Source organism: Eubalaena glacialis, chromosome 7 (genome assembly GCF_028564815.1).
Source record: "Eubalaena glacialis isolate mEubGla1 chromosome 7, mEubGla1.1.hap2.+ XY, whole genome shotgun sequence".
Classification (NCBI taxonomy): Eukaryota; Metazoa; Chordata; class Mammalia; order Artiodactyla; family Balaenidae; genus Eubalaena; species Eubalaena glacialis.
Window position 1 is genome coordinate 37,625,225 of NC_083722.1, and position 21,647 is coordinate 37,646,871.

At 52.3% G+C, this 21,647-nt stretch overlaps 2 protein-coding genes across 2 annotated transcripts in view; one reads left to right on the plus strand and one right to left on the minus strand.

Moving 5' to 3' along the window:
- The first annotated feature begins 760 nt into the window (after positions 1 to 760).
- CCDC167 (coiled-coil domain containing 167) lies at positions 761 to 15,927 on the plus strand. The gene is made up of 4 exons (XM_061195095.1): positions 761 to 840; positions 13,757 to 13,851; positions 14,051 to 14,103; positions 15,579 to 15,927. The coding sequence occupies exons 1-4, from the start codon at positions 799 to 801 to the stop codon at positions 15,680 to 15,682; spliced, it is 294 nt and encodes a 97-aa protein (XP_061051078.1). The 5' UTR covers positions 761 to 798; the 3' UTR covers positions 15,683 to 15,927.
- A 1,241-nt stretch (positions 15,928 to 17,168) lies between these two features.
- CMTR1 (cap methyltransferase 1) overlaps positions 17,169 to 21,647 on the minus strand; it is a 63,293-nt gene continuing 58,814 nt past the window's right edge. The window contains exons 21-24 of the mRNA XM_061196283.1: positions 20,951 to 20,998; positions 19,908 to 20,020; positions 19,176 to 19,284; positions 17,169 to 18,517 (exon numbers count right to left, since the gene is read on the minus strand). Of these exons, the coding sequence (XP_061052266.1) occupies positions 18,385 to 18,517; positions 19,176 to 19,284; positions 19,908 to 20,020; positions 20,951 to 20,998 (403 nt within the window). The 3' untranslated portion in view covers positions 17,169 to 18,384. The remainder of the gene's footprint in view (positions 18,518 to 19,175; positions 19,285 to 19,907; positions 20,021 to 20,950; positions 20,999 to 21,647) is intronic.

Here is a 21,647-nt window from a genome sequence, read left to right on the forward strand (position 1 = left end):
ACTGGGTCATGATACAAAATTGTATTTTTTAATCATTGGATCACAGTCAAACCATTTCAAAGGACATAGGTCTACAGCATACTGTACAGTAGGATTACAACAGTATAAAATACAATGTCTGAGACCAAGCCTGGGTCGGAATATACAGAAACAAATATAGTAACTGTATTAAGAGCAGTAGGATAAAGGATGCTGCTTTTCACTTAAAAGTTTTCTGTGACGTTTGTAGGCTGTTTCTGTTACAATAAAACAAGAAAAATAAGTAAGAACAGACAAAAAGGAGGAATAACAACAGAAGGTCATGATCAGCTCCCAAAGGGCCAAGAGGCTCAAGATGGGGCTTCATGGAGGATCAGTGCTTCAGGATGGGCCTTGAAGGTCGGAAAGAACTTGACAGAATTGAAGGGATGGGAGCTGGCCTCAAACTGGGCAAGGTGGTCACAAAAAGGAAGAAGGGTACAGAAGAAGACGGGGTGAAGAAACAGCCTCTCTGTGCTGTAAAGTGCCTTTGAAGTAGTAAGGTAAGGGACAGCTCCACCCCTGGGTGGGACATCGTTCCTCCCGGGCCAATCTAGTTATCCTCTTCCCACCACCCGCTAGGCTGAAGCCTCAAAGAGCGGTTGCCCCTCATAAACATGGCCGCGCCAAGCTGGCCATGCCCCTCAATTAGATGGACACCGCCAGTAGTCCCACCTCCCGCCACCTGGCGGCCAATGAGGGAGAAGCACAGGGGTTTGCGCATGCGTGGCGCCGCCGGTGGGCGAGTCCAATAATGACTCCGGGAACCTGGCAAGTAACATGACTAAAAAGAAGCGGGAGAATCTGGGCGTCGCTCTAGAGGTGAGGGGGAGAAATGGGGGTGGGCCACGTCGTGAACTGCCTTCTCCCCGCGGCGGGGTAGTGGGTCGGCCCGGCTGCAGGTTGGAGGAGGGAGTGAGGGGAGGAAGTGAGGGCGTCGTGGGTTTGGGACACGGCCCGCTGGGGGAACCGAAGGTTGGAGAGCCCGAGGGGCCACAAGAGCTGGGAACAGAAGGCCAGGGGACCTCCAGAGAGGAAGAGACAGGCAGGTAAGGGGAACCCCAAAGAGGGCATGACACCGAAATCTGGAGGCCCTGAGGGGAGACGTTTAAGTGAAGGGGACCCAAAAGGGTTGGGTACTCGCAGGTGAGGGGATCCCAAAGGGTTAGAGACCTGTAGATGAGGGCACCCCCAGAAGTGAGTGACCCCATACTGTTTAATGTATTACTGGTGGCTTAACTGTCCCTTGAGATGGGGAATTTTTCCTCCGGGGTACTAAAGCATGAAGCTTGAAAATTACTTTGGGAACCTGTGGGAATTTGTAGAAAATTCTGGAATGGTGATGTTCGCAAAGAGCTTACAAATAATTGACTGCATATGGAAGGGAAAGAAAATTGATGCATATTGAGCAGCTGCTATTTGTTACTTTATTTGCGCTCACTACAAGCCTGTGAGATTTTTACAGATGGGTAACCTGAGGTTTCAAGTAGAGCCCAACCGTTGAAACGGTTGAGGCGCCGAGAATCAAGCACAGGTGATTTGCCTTCTGGTGCATCTTGTTTCTCCTGTGTTACTGTTCCCTTAGATCACCCTCCCTGGGGTTGCAAGAAAGATACTGGGTAATGGTCTTATTGACCTTACTACCAGTTCAGTGGTTCTCAATCTTAAGAACGCATTAAGAATCATCTGTCTTAAAAATGGAGAGTTGAATTCTCCCCCACCCTGAGTAATTCAGTAGGACTTGGGTATGTATTTTTAACAAAGAATCTGTATTTTTAACAAGCTACAGCAGTGTTTATTCAGGAGGTTTTAGTACCACCCCTTGAGAAATATTGGCCAACTTGGTAGGGAAAAAAACGATGGAAATGTGAATCTCCTTGTAAGAGAGACTATAGGTGCTAAAATGAGATGGCACTCTGAAATGGGACTAGCCTATACTTTATAGCCTGTATGAGAACATGATAAGCTGCTATAACAGGGAAACTCCAAAATTCAGTGGCTTCAAGAACAAGAAAGATGTTTTTTTTTTTTTCTAACAGGCTAGAGCAGGGATCGGCAGATGTTGTCTATAAAGGATCAGATAGTAAATATTCTAGGCCTTGTGGGCCATATGGTCTGTGTTGCAACTACAGTCGATCCTCATTTTTCACAGATTCCGTATTTGTGCGTTTGTCTACTTGCTAAAATGTATTTGTAACCCCCAAATCAGTCCTCGAAACGCTTTTGTAGTAATTAACAGGCTGACTCAAAGCGTCAAGATTTGATTCACCTGAGGCCCACGTGTCTGGTTAAGGTGGAACAAGGCAATGCTGTGTCTTATTTTTCAGCTCTTCTGTGTGCTGTAAACAAGTGTCCTTTTTCTGGTCTATTTACTGCCAAGTTTCTTGCATTTTTGTGCTTTTCTTGGTGATTTTGCTGTTTAAAATGGCCCTCGAGTGTAGTGCTGAAGTGCTGTTTAGTCTTCCAAAGTGCAAGAAGGCTGTGACATGCCTTATGGAGAAAATATGTGTGTTTGATAAGCTTTCTCAGGCATGAGTTATAGTCCTGTTGGATGTGAGTTCAGTGTTAATTAATCAACAATATGTATTAAATCAGGTCTCTTTAAACAGAAACACACACAAAACAAGGTTTTGTATTGATCAGCTGATAAAAATGTGACCAGAGGCTCCCCAGAACCTAACCTGGTTCAGTATTTGCTAATTCATTGTTGGCAACCTTATAGAACATAACTACCACAAATAATGAGACTCAGCTGTACTCAGATAGGATGTCTTAGCACAAAAGTGGCCATAGGCAGTATATAAATTAATGAGAGTGTTCCAATAAAACTTTATTTACAAAAACAAGTCATGGACCATATTTGGCCCACAGACCATTGTTTGTCAACCCCTGGTCTAGAGTACCAGGACAGTGTTGGTTCTGCCATATTCCTTCCATCTTGTGGCTCTGCTGGGGGCCAGGGCCTGTTGTCACCTCATGAATGAAACTAGGTTGCACTCCATTGAGGTATCCACTGGTGGGAAAGAGAGAGTGGAGAAAGCACACCCACTGTCTTAAGAATTCTGGGCCCAGAGTGCCCACTTTCCATTGGCAAAGATGCAGCTAAGATGCAAGGCCTGCAAGGGGTAGCTGGGAAATGCATTCATCAGCTAGAAGGCCACGTGCCCAACTACGGCTCCATTGCTGTGGAAGAAGAGTATTTTAGTGGACAGCCCAATTCTCCTCAGCAGACTGCATCTTACCTCACAGTGTAGTTTTGAGGATTAAATAAGACAATATTTGTCAAGTGCCTAGCACGTGCGGCACAGGGTGGATAATCAACAAACAGTGCTTTCTTATCAGTAGCCTTTGTAGTTCTTTCGCGTCCTTTCATCGTGGCTAAGTCAGCCCCCTTGTTTGGACTTTAGTTTCCTCATCTGTAACATGAAGGACTTGAATTTCACCAGGGGTTACAGACACAGACTCGCTGACTGTGGTCCACATAAAGATCATAGATGATCATAGATGTCTTTTGTTTGGCTGACACGGGTTTTAAAAATGTTTTGAATTTGGTGGGGTACATGCTCTCCTAGTGCCGTATACCAGTCACCTTCACCCCCTTTTTTTTTTAACCTATCAATACCAATATAGATATTTACATTGGCCATCTTGATGTCTAGGTTACCTTTTGCTTGTATATTCTAAGATTTGAGCTCTGCCACTGTGCACCTGAGAAAAAACTTGGCATCTAGCCATCTCCTCACATTGTTCCTCCTTTGCCCCCTGCGGATCTGAGTATTGAATGTGTGCTGGTGCTCAGTAGCAGTAGATACTGTCCTGTTATTAAAAGTCGTGTGCTCAAAGCCAATGAAGTGGTGATTTAATCAAAAATGTTTGTTAATCTGACGAGTGCAATAAAACTCCCACAAGTGAGTGATCTCAGCACCTGCAAACAGCCTCCACTTGTAATGAAGCAATTACTGAGCACTCCCCCTGAGGGTTGGCTGGAGCCAGCTGTACTGGGCAGTCACCTCCCAGGACACCAAGGCACCTCCCAGCCTTCCCAACTTGTGGCTCCTTTCAAGGCCTTTTTATCCAACTCATTTGCCACCTTGTGAGATCTCAGATTTGGGAAAAACTGGCTATGAGTTTTTCTTTTTTTTAATTTTATTTATTTATTTATTTATTATTTATGGCTGTGTTGGGTCTTCGTTTCTGTGAGAGGGCTTTCTCTAGTTGCAGCAAGTGGGGGCCACTCTTCATCGCGGTGCGCGGGCCTCTCACTATCGCGGCCCCTCTTGTTGCGGAGCACAGGCTCCAGACGCACAGGCTCAGTAATTGTGGCTCACGGGCCTAGTTGCTCCGCGGCATATGGGATCTTCCCAGACCAGGGCTCGAACCCATGTCCCCTGCATTGGCAGGCAGATTCTCAACCACTGCGCCACCAGGGAAGCCCTGGCTATGAGTTTTATTCTGAATAACAAGAGAGAATTATAATTCAGGTGAGAAATCAGCTCTGGTACTGATTTTCAAGTTGTGTGGGAGGAGAGAAAGGTTGTATTTCAGTCTAAACTGATAGGAGGATTCTGGCTGAGGGAAAGGATGAATTTCAGTCTAAACTGATAGGATTTTGGCTGATATAAAACCTGTTTTTTAATTTCTGATAGTAATGAGCTGTTATTTGGTCATTGTACTTTTTTTTCTCCACAGCTGGACTATTCTTAGTGTCTTAAATGCTTCAACAGCCAGTTGGTCTTTAGTTAACAGATGTGCAGTGTCTTAGTTGACATCTTTAAGGGGATAACTTGGTTGGATCTGGTCCCTAGTACAAAAATCTGTCAGTTTGGAAAGGTTTTAGCTACAGGTTACAGAAAACTGACCTCAGTGACCTAATCAAACAAGAATATACTTTTTTTCCCCATCACAAGAAATTTGGAGGGAGGTGGCTACTGGCATTGGTTCAAAGGCTCAGCTATGTCAGGGCTGGTGTTTCTGCATTCTCTTAGCTGTTTCCTCTTAGTCACAAGATAGCTGCCACAGCTCCAGTCATCATATTCAACTTTAAGTCAGGGAAGAAAGAAAAAGGAACTATAACAATCTTTGTCCCTTTTATCAGCAAAGCATAAGCTCTCTCAGTCGTCTCCCAGCCGACTTCTGGAACATCTCATTGGCCAGAACTGGGTCATGACCACCTCTGGCTGCATTGAGGCTGGGAAAGCATCTGTTGAGCTTTTCTTACTTCTATGGTGGAGGCAGGCAAAGGAGGAGGGGTTGGGAATCAATGTTGTGTTGGCCAACTAATAGTATCTGCTAGAGGGAATAAAAGTTAATGGGAGTCATTTAAAATTCACTGGAATTCTTATCAGAAAAAGGGGCCAGGATCAGTGATGATGAAGGGTAGGTGGTAGGTTGAGTGGAGAAAATGGCCAAGGTAGGATGAACACCAGGAGGAGAGGAGCGTGGACACTTGTGATTGTGTAGTGTCTGCCAGCACTGTGAGCTCCCTGGGGGCAGGGAGGAGCACTAAGTGTGGATGAAGACAGTCTCAGTTCTGGAACAGGCTGTTACAAGGCTGACAGGAACCTACCAATGTTCTGAGACAAGGGATGGAAGCAGCCTAGTGGACTATCAATAAATATTTACTGAATTGGTTTTGAGAGGCTAGAGGAGGCACTTGAACCCTCACCCCTGACTTCTGGGCCCAGTTGAGTGGTTCGTTGGTGAGAGATCAGGAGGCCACAGTGGAGCAGGCGGCTGGACACTGTCTTGCTGGTGGCTGCCCAGTCAGGGCTGAGAGAAAGGCTTGAGACCTGCAGACACAGTTCAAGGGCGGCTGACCATTAAATGAGCCTCACCTGCTGCCAGGTGCAAGCGACAGGTCGCCATTGGGCAGGTGATTTCTCTCGGCAGCTTGCGTCTGGCTCCACTCCATCTGATGGGGGTCAGGAGACTAAAACCTCATTACCTAACACGGCTGGATGTCAGCATGTGTGGAGTGGCTGTTTGCCAGCATCTTAATTAATGAATTCATAAGGCACGGGGTGGATGCCAGTTCTTGAAAAGTGCTTTGAGCCTTTCAGCGATGAAGAAGCTTTTGCTTCTTTATCAAAAAATATATATTGGGGGAAAGAAGAGAAAGGAAACCCCAGACAACGTTCTGGCCCGGGGACAGCTGAAGGCTTCAGGTGAGGACTGATGTGGCTCCGCTTGCAGAGCCTCTCAGAGGCCAGAAGGCCTCGGAGCTTGCGCGGGCTTCAGGAGGACCTCCACGTTCCTGACCTGGGGCGGGAGGTGACTCTCCAGAGAAATGACAAGTCCCTTGGCTCTCTGCTTTTCCTGAAAGTTGTTCATTGATTAAAAACGGGGAAGGTTTACTGTCTTCATCTGCCCAGCCTGGGAGAGAAACTTCTGATGATTTGGGAGCCATGGCGGAGGTTTTTGTTTTCTGCCCTCACAGAGCCTCCTCCACAGAAGAACATCCCGTAAGCGGTATCAGGGTAATCGGTCCTTTGGGGTTTGAGAATAGTCACCTGGAAAATTAAGGCCCGTGACCCCCATGTCACTTGGCTGTGTGGCCTCAAGGCCCCAGATGGGAAGCCCCTGCTCTCCTGCCAGAGACCATCTGGGCAGGCGGTCCGGCTTCTCTACCCATTATAATAAACGTTCTGGGGCTTCCCTGACATGTGAAAATGAGTGGATTTCCAGAAATCCGGTTCTCAGACTGCTGGGGCTGGAGCTGAAACAGCTGACACCACTCTCCGGCCTGTGAGTTATTAGCAAGTGAGAAGAAAGACTTTGGGGAAAGGAGGGTTTATCAGGCCCAACTAGCCCACCTTTTTCCTTCTCAAACCCAGGTCTGTTTTGTGTGTGTTTTGGAGGGTGCTTTGGCAGCGTAGGCGGTTTGGAGGAGGGTGCCTGGGATGTCCGTGAAGCCCAGAGTTAGAGCGTAATTGCCTTCAATGTGAGGACAGATGCTGGGCTTGGAGACGCTCACTGTCTCCAAGCAAACAGATTTCAGTCAGGTTCTCCCCTCACAGTGAGTATCTGTTATGTGGACAGAAAGCAAGCAAAGCCCTTATACAAGATTATTCAGAGTAGAGAATCTGTTAAAGCCAGATCAACAAGCTTAGATGGGTTTCGATTGGGATGTGGAATGATTTTGTTCCACAGAACCCTTCTTTGTCATGAATGTTTTCATGAGGGATTTTGGAGAAAGAGCTTGAAGAGATGGAAAGAGCATAAGCTCTGAAGCAGAAAAACCCAGATTCAGACCCCAATTCTGCCACTTCCTAGTGACATGACCTGGGGCAGTTTGCTTAAATTCTCCGTGTGAGAGTTTGCTCCTCTGTAAAAGGGAGACTGTAAAAAGTCCCTTCCTTGCTGAGTTGATGCAGACATTGGGGAGCATACGGGAAGCTGCCCACAAACCGCATGGCCCAGGGTGTAAGGAGCGGAGTTTACAGCCAGGAGCTAAGAGTGGCTCCGGGCTGGTGCCTCTGAGCTTCCCCCATGTGTGCTGGTAGCTCACAGCACCGACTCCCACCGCCCGCTCCCCCGGGTACTGGCTGCGTGACCCTGGACAAGTTACTTCATCCCCACGTGTGAGGGAGTCATGTGAGGTGCTTAGAGCGGTGCCTGGCACATATGCCTGCTACCGAAGTGTTGGCTGCTACTGGTATTATTGTGGACTTTGGGCATCCAGAGGCTGTTCTGACTTGTGCTGTGCCATCCAGACATGTGAAAGTCCATGATTTGAGTTGGGCTCAGGTACCTTGACACCGTGCTCTTTATTAGGTCTTGGTGCCCAGCAAGGACCCGGCCAGGCAGCTGCAGGATATGCCCCATGACCGCTGCTTGACTCCTGAGGTTAACTCATTCCCAGCCACTTCTTGTCACTCACAGCCCAGAATCTCCCAAGAGCAAGGCCAGCAAGACCGGAAACAACTTCCTAAACCAGAAAGCACAGTGGCTTGCCTGGCAGTGCCAAGCCCCAAGGGTGCCTCTGCCCTTTCCCAGAAGAAAGTCTGGCCCTAGACAGTGGCTCCTTAGGGAGTGGGCAGGGAGCCACCTCCCAGGCTGTCAAGATGCTTGTGGGAGCACCATTCAGCCACCTTCAATAGTGCTTGTTGGCAGAATAAAAGCTGCTGGGAGGCCTCGGCAGCAGCCAGAGCTGGAGCTGGCCCCCCGCGGGCCTGGCCTGACCTGGGTACTGGGCACTTATCCGTGTGCGAGATGGCACTCACCTTCCCTGCCCCCAAAGAGGCCTCATTCTGGGCTTCCGTACTGGGAGGCTCCACATTCCTGAAAAGACGTCACCCAGGGATTCCAGGAGAATTTTACAGTTTCTCTTAACACAGTGGTTTTATGGCATATAGGACTCCAGGGAGACTTCCCTAAAGCTCTGAGAATAGGGTGTTGTTCCCCAAGTCAGGTGGCAGAGGTGATTTTGCTTAGCTGGCTCAGGGCTACTGAACTGCCAGCCGAGCGCTCAGAGCTGCTTCTGAGGGAGGGGTCCTGGAGGAAGGCCGCAGGAAGAGACCCTGGCTCTGATGACTGCCAGCAGGAGCAGTGGCCCCACTTGGCTGGGGTTGGGGCCTCTGCTGACCTTGACTGTCAGTCTGACTTCAGAACTTCAAGTTCTTCTGCAGGAAACATCCCCACCTCTGTGGAGAATCCTTGGTCTTATACTTCTCCTCACTGAGCCTGCTCCTTTGCCCACTCTTGAAGCCACCCACCAGGCTCCGATCCCCCAGTCCGTGCCTGGCTAAGAAAGGCAGCGGTTCCCATCCTGACTGTGGAGGAATCCCTCGTGGGCCTTTCCTGTTAAAGTACAAACTTCCTGGATCCTGTCTCCAGGGTCTCCCCTGGGGCCCTCAGCTCCCTCCTACTTGAGGGATGCTCTTTCCCACTCCCTGCCCCATATGTCTTCTCTCCCTCCGTTTCTTCTCCTCCCTTCTTCCCTGCGAGGCTCAGACCAGCGGTCTCCATGGGCAGGTTTTAGCTACTTCTGGTCTTGGGGTCAAGAGTAGACTTTCCCACCAGGACACCCTGCATATTCACCACCTCTTTCCCAGTCCCCTGAACTGCTTGCACACAGGTTTACACAACACCTACCAGGTCCTCAGCTCTGTGTGACGTGCCAGAAGGCACAGCTGGCTGACTGTTATGGAGCTCACACCACTGCCTTACTGATTCCTCAGGTCCCTTTGCAGCCGTTTCACCTACTGACTGTCATCTCAATGACTCAGACACACTGTTCTTTTTTCCTGGAAACAAACGGACACTTGGTCTTCTGAGTATAAACGTAATGCATGGACACTCCTTGTGTCCATGTTGTTGTACATCAGGGGCATCCACTCTCTGCCCCGACTCTGTGCCTGAATGAGTGCCAGTCTCAGTCCCTACCGTGGCTATTACTTTACCTGTGACAGTCACAGCCAGCAGTGCTGCCCCCTGCAGCTCCAGGGAAGTCCCAGAACTGAACCAGTTGGGTCAGCCATGCCCTTCCTGCCAATTGACCTACTATCCAGCCTGTTGGGCAGGAATCCTGGGAGCCTCCCTGGCCTCCAGAGTGTAGCCTCCTCTTCCCATTGGAGTTGGTCGGATCTCTTTGATGGGGCCGCTTTCTGCCTTAGTCCTGGGGCTTTGCATTCCTGCTCCCAGCTTAGCTGGGCACCAGGCGCCGTAGAGCCATGGCGTCGGTGAACCTGTGCTCCAGCTGCTAGGCTCCACCTGCTATTCCACGTCTCCTCAGATGCCCACCAGGGCCCAGACCACACCTGAGTCTGTTCTGCCCTTAGACGCTGCCCGAGACCTCTCATCCTCAGCTTCCAGCAGGCCGAGCCTCTACAACTTGGCACCAGCTCCGGACCCCACCCCAGCTTCAACCCGCGGCAGGATCATGAGGTTCCCAGCATGCTGTGTCCCGAGCCAGCTGGAGAGGCTGGCCTGTAGAGGCATTGCTATTGTGATGGTCTACCCTGCAGGCCCCATCCCTGCTGAACCCTTCCATAGAATCAGGAAGGCCATATCCGAGCCAGAGGGGCTCCCCTCCCTGCTGCTGCCAGCCAGTGACCAATGGAGAGTACTCTCCATCACGCACCCCTGCTTCTATCTCCTCTTACTCTTGCCACATATTAACTCAATTTTCTTTTTATTCCCTACAGATCCAGTGAAAACCATTCTCTGATAATAATGCTAGCAAACACTTGTTATACCATCACTCTGTGTGTTTGGCACTGTTCTAAGTATCTTACACGTATCGCCTCCTATCATCCTCACAATTCTCTGAAATAGGAAACATTATTATCTTTGTTTTACACATGAGTAAACTGAGGCACCGAATTAAGGAAGTCACCTAGACACACGGCAAGTGAACGGCCAGCTGAGGCATCTGATTACAGCCCAAACTCCTTATTACCACACTTTTCAGGAACTACAATTTCAGGCTTCTGAGCACTTGGGCTCCCAGCTGCTTGCCCAGTTCTGACCCTTATGCTTCCAGAATCTTCTTGACATTTGTCTCCTTATTCTGGTCCTAACCCGTGTTTTCTCTCCTGGTCCTGGCTATCTTGTCCTCTGTTGACTTCAGCCCAGTGGCAGAGAGGAAGCTAATCAAGGACTATAGATTTGTTTTGGGGAATCTGCGAAGTGCATTATCTATGTGCACGACGTTGAGAGTTGACGTTGGCTTCTTTTAAGGCCCACTTCCTGGGTCCTCTCCCCTATTTCTGGGTCCATCTTGCTGGGCTAGCTTTGCTCTGTAGCCACCACTCCCGACCCCAGCCACAACTAAAAGATGCATCCTGACCCTCCCTCCCTGCCTTATCTGCGGCCAGTAGGTCACTAGAATTTTTGCACCCATTATTATAGCTGCTTGAGAACTGGCTTCTGCATCAACAAATGCTGCAGGGTGTTTAACTGCCAGTGGGGTCACCTTCTGAGGATGGGTCTGTGGCCTACTGAAGAGCCTCCTGACGGTCCCAGACTCCCCCTCACTCAGCCCATATCAAGCAGCTGGGTTATAAAGGAGGAGAACTTGATATTTAGAAGGGAATCAGAGAGAGCTGCAGCAGGACATAAATATTCATAGAGGGAGGTTAGAACTTGAGTCCCTAAAACCTTGATTTGTGTTAGTCTGTTCAAGCTCATTAAAAAGTGGTAAGTGATAGTGGGGTATTCATGGAACTGCAGATAGATTGGGCTCGTTCAGATAAAGGCCTCTAGCTGCCAGCTCCACAGGCCCTGCCCAGAGCATGACAGCAGACCAGCTTGGCCACTTGTGGTTTGCCAACCTCAATTTAAAGGTTTTGCTGAGCGTGAGTTCTTGGCCTCGCTCTGGCCCAGTTATCCCGTTTGGGCCCCTGGTAGCCTTGTAGAGGTGTTTAGGGATGGAAGTCCCCAAACTTCCTCCTCAGAATGACATGCAAACCAGGGGCTGGCCGAAGGTGGGGCAGGGAGAAATCTAACCTAGGACTAATACTTGCACTGGGTAATCCACAAAGTACATAATCTATGTGCACATACAGCTGCTTCTCCTAGCTTCTTCCAGCTTCTGTGGGCATGAGGGGAGGATTTTAGACTCCCGGTGCCACATGAGGCCCAGCCCCTGGGCCCCACCCACACCCAACCCTACTCATTCCTCCATGGCTACAAACACAAGGATTGCAGTGGGCCAGGCCTTCTAGGACAGGAGCTACAAAGTCAGGCATCCTTAGAAGCCAGGCAGTCACATACACAAGTGGCATGGGCCGATCTGGGCTAGACTTGACCACTGGGCTGCAGGTTTACATTATCTGCCCTAGGGGCTCCCAGAGTTTGGCAAGATGAGGTTTGGACACATGTAGCTGGATGACACAATATGCGCTCAGCTTCACGAGAGAAGGCTTGGTTAATCAGCCAGGGGAAGGAGGCAGCACCTCTCCAGCCAAGGGCCATAGAGAAGGCTTCACGGAGGAGATAGAGCATCAAGAATCAAGCTTTGTGTGGGACCCAGCATGGAATTTGGTGCTCTGTTTGTGGTTTCTACACCGGGAAGTGGAAACAGCAAGTCTTAGGGTACTTAGGGGGGCTGGCTGTGTGTGTTGGGGGTACTGCTATGAAGGGCAGGCTTCATGGTGGCCTGAAGCACCTGCTCCTCCCGGCTCCGTCTCCACTAACCTTCACATCAGGCTGTTGCTGTTCCCTGAACCTGGCTTCCCAGTGCTCATTTCCCTACAGCGCAGGTTCCAGCATGGCCTTTGGCCTCCCAGGCACAGGCCCCATCTCCTGGCTGGGGCTGTTTCCCAGGACAGCCCTCCCTTTGGTGCCCGTTAGCAGAGAAGTGACACAATTAACCAAGCAGTTAACTCAAGGCTCTGCAGTTGCTCCCTCCCACCGGGCCCTGCTTCCAGAACTGGAGTTGGCAGCAGGCTGGGGCTGCAGGGAAGGGGGTAGATGGTGTGTCCTTTGGGCTGGGCGTTGGGACGAGGGAAAGTAGCTGACCCAGAATGGCTGGGATGGGTACTGGCCAGGGGGAGGGGCAGAAGGCCCAGAGTCTTCAAGTGCGACTCTGACACTGGCCCCAGAACACTGGCCAGGGATGCTGGGATTCGTAGTTGCAGTCATTGATTACCGTCTGTCCAGGGGCCACTCCAGAAAGGATTGGAGCAGAGAACTGGCTGAGACCGATAAGGAAAGGAGTGTTCCACTCTGACTCCTCAGAAAAGTCATTCCATTTGGAGGACCCATTCTCCCATTTGTGAAATAGAGCTTGTATCAATATTTGCTATCCCTCCCAGGGATGTGGTGAGAATGAGTGAAGTCATATGGAAAATCAAGCATTAGCTGGACCCAAAGCAGTATTCAGTCATGAGGGACACAGGGCCCTCTGAACTCCCACCCACTGAAATCTGGGCTCCCACCAGCAGGGCAGAGGTTCAAGAAGAACAGGCCCGGGCCTAGAGAGGTGGCCGATTAGACAAACACCTGGAGACAGATGGACACAGATGAACTTTCAAAGCCAAATGCATGATACCAGGACCTTGTATGATCCAGTCCAGTATTTCATAAAACATTTCCCCATAACTCAAATTATTTCCCCAAGAACACATCTCTGAAACTATAATCAAAACAAATGGGAGAACTGGTACCTTTGGTATGCAGCCTTTCAGGAGCTTAGCTACTTTGCCCCACAAGTTACAGCTATCTTGATGATGGTCAATGCTTTCGCGCAAGAACCAAGTCAGAAATCAACAGAAGTGTTTTTGAGCTGTACTGTCAGTAACTTTTATTGAATCTCATGGAAAAATGTATATTATTACAGCTTAGGTTACTTTAAGATGAAGTGTACCAACGTGAAAACATGACTCTGCTTTTTGGCCCCTAGATGTCTAATCACGTGTGGAATGCTTTGGAAAGGCAGAGGCTTCCTGCATCGTCTCGTTTCATTCTAGGAGCCGCCTGTGCCTGCCACATTCAGGGCTCTGGTTGTTCCTGCCGTGGGGCCCAACTGGGGCCTGTGCTGGGGAGACAGCTGACTGGGAGGGCTGCTCCTATCTGCCCCAACCCATGCTTGGCCCAGTGGGTCAGGGCAGCTTGGAGACCCTGAGCAACAGTCAAAGCTGTTTCTAGCCACGTGGAGGTAGAGGACAGCAAAACATAGTTGCTAGTTCAAAGACTCCTAGAGGCTCCCTCCTCCCGATCCCAGGATCCCAGCTGTCTTGAAAACTGAAAGGCTCTGCCACCCATCTCTACCTGCTGGGTGTGCTGTGTCTTTCAGATGGATGGGCTGGAGAAGAGGCTGTCACGATGCTGGAGAGACCTGGAGGCTGTGAACTCCAGGCTCTATGGGGCGGAGCTGAGCTCAGAGGCCAGGTAATGCTCCTCCCAACCTCCCCAAGTCCTTCCTATCTGTCCCGGGGCTCCAGCCCTCAACTGCCACCCCTCCCATCCCCCTGCCACCAGAGACCTGGGCCCATGTTCCTCTTGTCTCCCTTGCTCTGGTGTGCCAGCTGCCCCTGAGGTGGGAAAAAGAAAAAGGGCTTGAGCCATTTTGACCCCTTCCCCCTCACAGGAGTTCTCTGGAGAAGGAGAAAAGCAGCCTGATGAACAAAGCCTCCAACTATGGTAAGAAAGCTCCCTGCCATTACCAGCCCCACCCTCGCGTCCCAGGATCAGGAAGGGTCAGACAGCCCAGGGAGCCCACAAAGTGATGGGGGTCAAGGGCATTCTTTGGGAGAGAGCCAGCCCCCAGGGGGTTGCAGGAACCAACTGAAGGCCCAGCATCCTGGAAGAGCAAGTTTGTTCCTTTGTTCCAAGAGAGATGGAGAGTCCTGTGGGTCTGTTCTTCCCCTGTGGGATGAAGGGGTATGGCTGTGGCCAGGTGGAGAAGAGAGCCTCACATCCACCCTGACTTGGGAGGTCTGTCCTCCCTGCCCCCTCCTCCCAGACCTCCACTCCCTCCCAGGAAAACCCTGCAATGGGAGTGATGGGAATAGGGTCTTTGGGGTCCAGGGTGGAGGATGAACCTCCCACTTGGGCGCTGTGAAGGGCTACTGCGAGTGGAGCAATGCTGCCACCTTCTGGGTGCTGGGCGCAGAGCCAGGTAGAGCCCAGACAGGGCACGGAGCTAGAGGGTGGCTGCTGGGCGCTCCCCTCAGCAGCCTGGGAGGAAATGGGTCTGCAGAGGCTCCTCAGGCTTGTCTGTTCTATTCACCCTGAGGGGCCAGACCTGGCCAAGAATCAGCCCTAGAATAGTCCATATGGCAGGGAGCCTCCTGTAGGAACCAGGTTGAATCAACACTGTAAGCACGGTGCCTGTCACATACCCCTACCCGGGTCCCGTCTGGCCTGCCCAGAGCTGGTTTGCAGGTATCTCCCTGCTTCCTCACACAGCGAGGGATGGGACATCAGTTCCCTCTCAAACCTAGCAATGTTCACACAGAATTGTAGCATTTACCACTCACGTCATCCCTCACAGAATACTAACCACCTGTGTATCATCTGAATGGATACAGTGTGGCTGTAACATAGCAGGGCTGGCTTCCTCTAGAGGCAGCCTGCCTGCCTTGTGGGCACAGACTACCTCGTCTTAGCATCCCTCGTTCCTGCTGAGCTGGGCATCCAGCAGGGCAGGGCTAGAAGCACCGGTGGTGTGGGCCCGCCCTGTCCCTACTCCAGTGTCAGGCCCCAGGAGGTCCCAGCTGCCCTCAGTCTCTAGTTGACCAGATGAGACACCCTGGGAGGAGGAGCACCACGGGGGCACCCAGTGACGGGCCAGAGGGCTCACCTGGTGAGGCCACGCTACCACCTAGCTTGGCTTTGGGGTGTGGCCTTTTTGTGACTCCCTCATATATTCCATCCTCAACTGCATTTGGAAAGAAATGGTTGAGCAGCATTGGGGGTTGGGGCTTTTTTGGGCCAAGATCTGTAGCCAAATCTGGGCAGATCGAGGAGGACAGTCATTTTTATGGATAAGGAGGCAGCTGGGAGGGAACACCTCTGTGCTCAGCAGTGTGTGTACCCATTGGTGGGATAGGCGGAGGCAGATGAGAGTAGCAGATGGGCCCAGACCACCTGTCCACCACCCTTTTTCCTCCCAGAGAAGGAGCTGGAGTTGCTTCGGCAGGAGAACCGGAAGAACATGCTGCTGTCTGTGGCCATCTTCCTCCTTCTGACGCTTATCTACGCCTACTGGACCCTGTGAGCCTGAGATTCCTCCAGTCAGCACAGGCTTCCCCTCAGCTCCGTGGTCACAGCCAAGCAGGCCCTTCAAACCTCAAGAGGACCAAGGTACAAGGGCCATTTCTCCCTGACCCAGACATCGGAGCAGGGCTTCCTGTTGGCCCAGCCCCTCTCGCCTCCCATTCCTGCTGTGGGGCTTGAGTCTCCAGGACTTTGTGTTGGCTTAGCCCAAGGGAAAGGCAATAAAGACCACCCTGGCTGCTTCTGTGTGCTGAGTAAATGTCATGATCTGGTGGCAGCTGGGGGCAGTGGGGTGGCATTCAGGATGCAAGGGAGGAGAGGGGCCTGAAGGTAAGCCCCCAGCTTAGGTGGGGAATAAGGCGTTAGCAAAGTGCTTCCTAAGGCAAACCATGGTGGGCGCCATCTCGAGGACTTGGGCACTGCTGGGGCTGAGAGGCAGACCTTGCACCACTTGTCCGCCACCCCCCACCAAACCCTGTCTTGCCCTCCAGTCGATGCCACTGCCTGTGATTATGGCAGAAAAAATGCAGCCTGTGCAGCAAAGGGCAACTTGGGGACTTGAGGTGGTCGTGTGGTGGTCCCACGGGAGTGCGGAGTTAATCCATCTTCAAGAGGCTGCAAGTCTGGCGAGGTGTGGCAGAGCCAGTGGGCAGCCGGAGCCACGGTAATGACCACACAGACTTACGGTGAGTGGCCAGTAAATCAGGCGGGGTTTGCAGGAGCAGCAAACACAGACATCCCCCCCAACCCCGCCCCTGAGCACATCCCTCTACTCCCAGCACAGGGGCCAGGATGGCTGGGAGTGGGAGGCTGGAGTAAGGCTGAGTAGGGCAACCAAAAGGATGAAGGGGCTTGGAAGCCGAGATCACACCAAATAAGTTAGTAAAAGCAAGGAAAGGAGTTGCCCTGGGAGCGAAACTAAGGCTGTGAAACATTAAGGAAGGAATCTGGGGGCCCAGGTGAAGGAGCTAAGCAATGTGTAGGCAGCGGGCTCTAAGGGAGAACCTGCACCGGTGATGGGACTGGTGGAGAAACGCTAGCCTAGAGCAGAGAGGGAGAGGCGCCATCAGCACCTGCACGGCCTCCAGTGCAGACGCAGAACAGGGGAGGTTGGCGCGGTCAGCGAGACCATCTCTCCCTCCCTCCCTTCCCCCTGTCTAGTGGCACTAATTGGTCTAACGCCTCTGTTATTTTAGTCACACACACTGATCCTGGATTGTCACACTGCCCTGCTGGGCTGTAGGTTCATTCATTCTCTAATCCCTGCTTCTCACAGGAGCCACATAATTTTGACTCTTCCTTGGGCCCCTCTTTGGCAGCAAACAGCAGCCCTGAGCTTGGACAAGGCTCTGATTAAGCCAACCCTCTTTTCTCCCCTCTTGAGTACAGCTTCCTCCCCTTCCCCTCCAGCCCAAGCTGTTTCATTCATGCAAGTCCCAGACCACAAAGCACCGAAGGACAAGCCCCAGCACAGAGCCACACAGGCATTAAAAATATGTTTATCTTTAATGATCCAAGATTCTGCAAGACACGCTGATACCCAGAATTGGGTGGAAATACAGCATCTCAGCGGTGCTGCTGACAGCCTGGGGGATGCTGGCCTGAGACCCCTGAGGTGGAGTCAATTCCAACCTCATGGGGAGCCTCAGTGCCCTCTATCTCCATGGAAACCAGTCTAGCACTGGGATGAGGCCCTAGGGAGCCCACAGGAGCATCTCTGAGAGGTATTTCCCATTAAAAACAACCACAGGTTCCCTCCCCCACCCAAAGCTACTGCCCAGCTTCCCCCTCCACCCGCCAAGATAGAGGAAATGGAGTGACCACAAAAGGACAAACAAAAGCAACTGTGCCTCCTGCTGGGGATGAAAAAACAAAGGAGGGGGGAGGGTGGCAAGGTGGCTGGGACAAACAGGAGTGCCAGGGTGCGACCCAACCCAACAGGACCTCTGTTACAGTGGGGCCACTACTGTTTGGCGCATAGAAAATGGCAGGTCTTCAAGGCTGCTTCCTCCCCTTCTAGAGCTGCCCGAGGTTTAGATCAAAAGGGGTGAGGCCCAGGAAGGCTCTACAACCCCAGGAAGCAGTCACACCCACCACCAGACAATGCTACCTGCATCCTGACGTGGTGTCAGAGATGTGGGGTCCACATGCCCCCCCTTCCCGGCCTGCGGGATGGTCAGAGGTTTGGGCTGGGAAGAACTCCAGGGAAGACCAGGAGAGGGTAGGGGGAGGAGACAAGAAAATCTCCAACTTGGCATCAAAACAGAACAAGTTCAAAGAAACAAAACCTTGATTTATATAGCAGCTGCTCCTGGCCAGCTCACAACAGTGGGCCTCCTGCCTCTCAGGGTCGGCCCAATAAAAAGTTGGGCAAAGCAGGGGCATGGCCGCCCTCAGGGCACTGCGTGGAACTCAGAAAAGTGAGTCTACAGGATACAGGAAGGAATGGCAGAGCCGAAGCCCTGCTGCCCTCTGACACATCCTCCACTGGCCCCATGTGCCCTGGGCCCTGACCTCAAACGTGCTGTAGGAGCTGCATCCTTCAGGCTGAGTCCCGGCAGGGGAGACAGTTCCCAGGAAGGGCTCCGGGGAGGGAATTCCAAAAAGTGTCCCAGAAGGCCCCAACTGAGCTCTTCAGAGGAGGCCACCAACCTCATGGCCAGGCTCAGGGAACGACAGGGCATTCGGCAGGGGTGGGCATCCTCAGGCGCTGTGCGTCTGGATGAAGGAGAGGACGTCCTCCTTGGACAGCTTGTCTGGGTCCTGGGGCTTCTGGGAGTCATGCACACGGATGCCATCCCCCCACTCCCAGAAGAGCCGGCCGTAGTAGCAGATGCTGGGGAGGAGAAGGGAGGTCAGAGGGCTGTACCCACGTGGAGCAGGTCCAAGAGCTCACCACCCACCCTGGCACCCGTGACTTCGGGGATGGGTGTTCTTAAGAGTGTGTGTGTGTGTGCGCTGGCGGCGGGGGGGAGGGCAGGTCTCACTAATTGACTCCAATTGAGAGTCTCCCCTCTGGCAGCCAAATGTACCTAGTAGGCCCTGCTCCTCCCTGCCTTCCAGAACCAGCTTTTCTCAACACACAGCTTCTGCTGCTGCTAATTGCCTCCTACTGGATCCTTTAGTTACTGATATTCCTGGTTTATCTGTCTCTGCTGCTCTAATAGAACAGTATTAGTGTGGTGACACGCTGGTGTCAGTGGCTAATTACAGGCACATCAGGGCTACTGGCTGCTGTCGAAACCTATGACCAACAATCCGGCAACACACTGGGTCCGAAGGCAAGACTGTGGACCTCAGCATTAGCCCACGCCCCGGCCAGGGTCGGGCCCTTCACACCCAGGACCCCCAACCATCACGGCCATACCCTCGTGGGAAGCCCCTGCGTGGGCAGCAGTCAGTCTCAGGACCCGGTGTGCCCCGAGAGGTCAGGCTGGCATTCTAGCAGGAGTATCTGGGGCTGCTGGCGGCAGGCCTGGAAGAAGGCTACTTACTGAAATGGAGCAATGGCATCTGAAGGGAGGTCAAAGGTAGAGTTCTTGGTTTTCTTGTTGTAGAAGAACTTCCTCTTGAAGCTTTTGCTGAATCCCATAGTCCATGGCTCTGACAGGAGGAAAGGGGGAAGAAGCCCAGAAAGGACACAAAATACCCATGGGGGATAGGTCAGGCCAATGAAGAGCACGCCTTCCTTCACGCCCGTTCCTCCACTCCTCCACTCCCCTCCCCACCAAACAGCAGCGGAGAACAGCCTGTGAGGACACAGCCTTCATCACCCGCCCAAAGGGGCTCCAGGAAGACGACTAAGATAATTCCCAACAACCCTCCCCAGTCCCGCCAACCTGCTACCAGGGCAACATCTCTCGGGCCCTGGCAGAGGGAGTAGGAGTCTGTTGGCCAGAGGGCACTAAGGAAAAAGGATTCTACAGGTGATACGAATGGCCAAGCTTGACTTTCTGGATCAGCTGTTGCCCACTGGGAAGGCCCTTCTCCTGCCATGAGGACACCACGCGTGCATATACAAGTTGGGCTCCCCTCTCTCCAGCCCCAGCCCAACCCCCAGGATCCACCGAAGAACAGAAGAGGCTCAGGGAACACAGTCCCCCTCAACATACACCTCAAAGAAATGCCCACCTCAGTAGGGAGCCCTTAGCTCCAGCTCAAGTAGGGTCTGGGCCAGTTGCCCTGGCTGAGGGAGTGGGGTTAGGGAACAGTGGCTCATCACCCACCATTCACTGTCCTGACGATGTAGAGGCCAGTGGGCACAAAGTGCCGGTCATCCCGCCCTGTATAGCTGAGCTTTGGTGTGCCACTGGAGCCCTTGATGATCTTCATTTCTAACCTTGATTTTCCAGAGTAGGCATGCAAACAGGAAGCGTGAGTGTGTGAGAGAGAGAGAAAGCCCTAACGTTAGTCTCTGGCTAATGTCAAAATCAGCCAACCAACCACAGTACTTTACCTCAGTTCAACATGAGAAACTGAGGCAGAGACTTGAGTTGCTCCAGGCCACACAGCAAGTGAGTGAGTGCGGTGCTGGGTTTAGAACTCAGGCTCTGAACTCCCAACTAAGCAATAGAGGCAGGGAAGTGACACACGCGCCTGCTATGTTGCTGCTGTTTGCGGGGTGTCAGGGTGACACCGGTAAGGGTAAGATCTGAGACTACGAGCGCCACTGGGTCTTCAGTTCACTACCCATGGCATCAGTGTGGCTACTAAAGAGTTAATTCGGGAGCACTGAGACCCAGCCCAGCTCCAGTGGCCACAGGGGCACACCCAGGATGAGACCCTCAGATCTGAGCACCCTGCACACCGCTAAGATTATGAGGAAGCAGTTATGCCCCCTCTACCCCTCCAGGCTCAATCTCTCTGTCAGCACCAGAAGCTGGGACTTATAGTGTTTCAAGCAGCTTGCTGCTCTGCCCCTAGCAGGGACAATTGTAACTGTTACAGCATCAACAAGCCCGCTGGTATTTCTGCCTGATGCACACACCCCTCTTAACTGTTACGGCATCAGCGAGCCCATATTTCTGCCTGATGCACACCCGCCCTGCTCCCCTCCTGACACTGCTGAATCAGCTCTCAGCTGGGGGGCCCTTGGCTGCGGCTGAGCCATGCAGGCAAAGGAGGTGGGGGGGTAGAGGCAGCCACCAGGGCAACTCACCGCCGCACCCCTAACCCACCTCTACAGAAAAAGAGAACGAATCCTGGACACTGCCATGCCCCCCACCCCAACTCTTCTCAAATCCTGAGCTACCCTGGCTGAGTCACTCACCTGACAAAAATCTTCTCCATCTCCTCCAGCCTGTATACCTCCTTCACCCTGTGGACAGACGGACAGAGAGCTGACAAAGGATTCCTGGTGGGACACTTGTCTGGGCAGCAGCTGCTAGGCAGGAGGCTGTGCCTATCCTCACCTTCTGCCTCAGGCCCTGCACCACCCAACCCACCAAGAATGAGGACCCCTAGCCTGTCACTGCCGTCCTCCACAGACAAGCCCTAGGTTTCAGAGCTGCCAAGCACCCCCTGGAGCCTGCCCCAGGGCACCCGGGGAGCGCAGCTATGGTTCAGGAAGTCAGGAGGGGGAAAGAGGAAGGTCTGGCAGACAAAGATGTCCCTGTCAGCATTCCCACCCTGGGTCACCATGACCATCTCTAGAGGCCAGAACACCAAGGGCCAGGCTCTTGCCCAGGTCTGTCTACATGGATTTTAGGCCTTCCTGTAACAAAGTTGCTTCCAAATCGTCCTAATAGGCCTACTACCATTAGGGGTGAGGAGACCCCCCCTACCCAGGATGCAGGGCTCCTGTTTGATGCCCAGCCCTCCACCTCTGGGGGCCCCTGAACACGCCTTTGGAACTGCTACTGAGTAAGGTGCCCAGAAACCAAGCAACCAAACCGTCACAAGCAACAGAGGCAGGACCCCTGGAAGCTGCTTCTCAGGACCTGGCAGACAGGACATTTTAAAGTGCA

What these genes read in the sequence shown, in the direction of transcription:
- CCDC167 (XM_061195095.1), top strand. Translation starts at nt 799, where the DNA reads ATGACTAAAAAGAAGCGGGAGAATCTGGGCGTCGCTCTAGAG. An exon ending in ATCTGGGCGTCGCTCTAGAG is followed by an intron (nt 841 to 13,756) that starts GTGAGGGGGAGA and finishes TGTGTCTTTCAG; the next exon opens with ATGGATGGGCTGGAGAAGAG. An exon ending in GAACAAAGCCTCCAACTATG is followed by an intron (nt 14,104 to 15,578) that starts GTAAGAAAGCTC and finishes TTTTCCTCCCAG; the next exon opens with AGAAGGAGCTGGAGTTGCTT.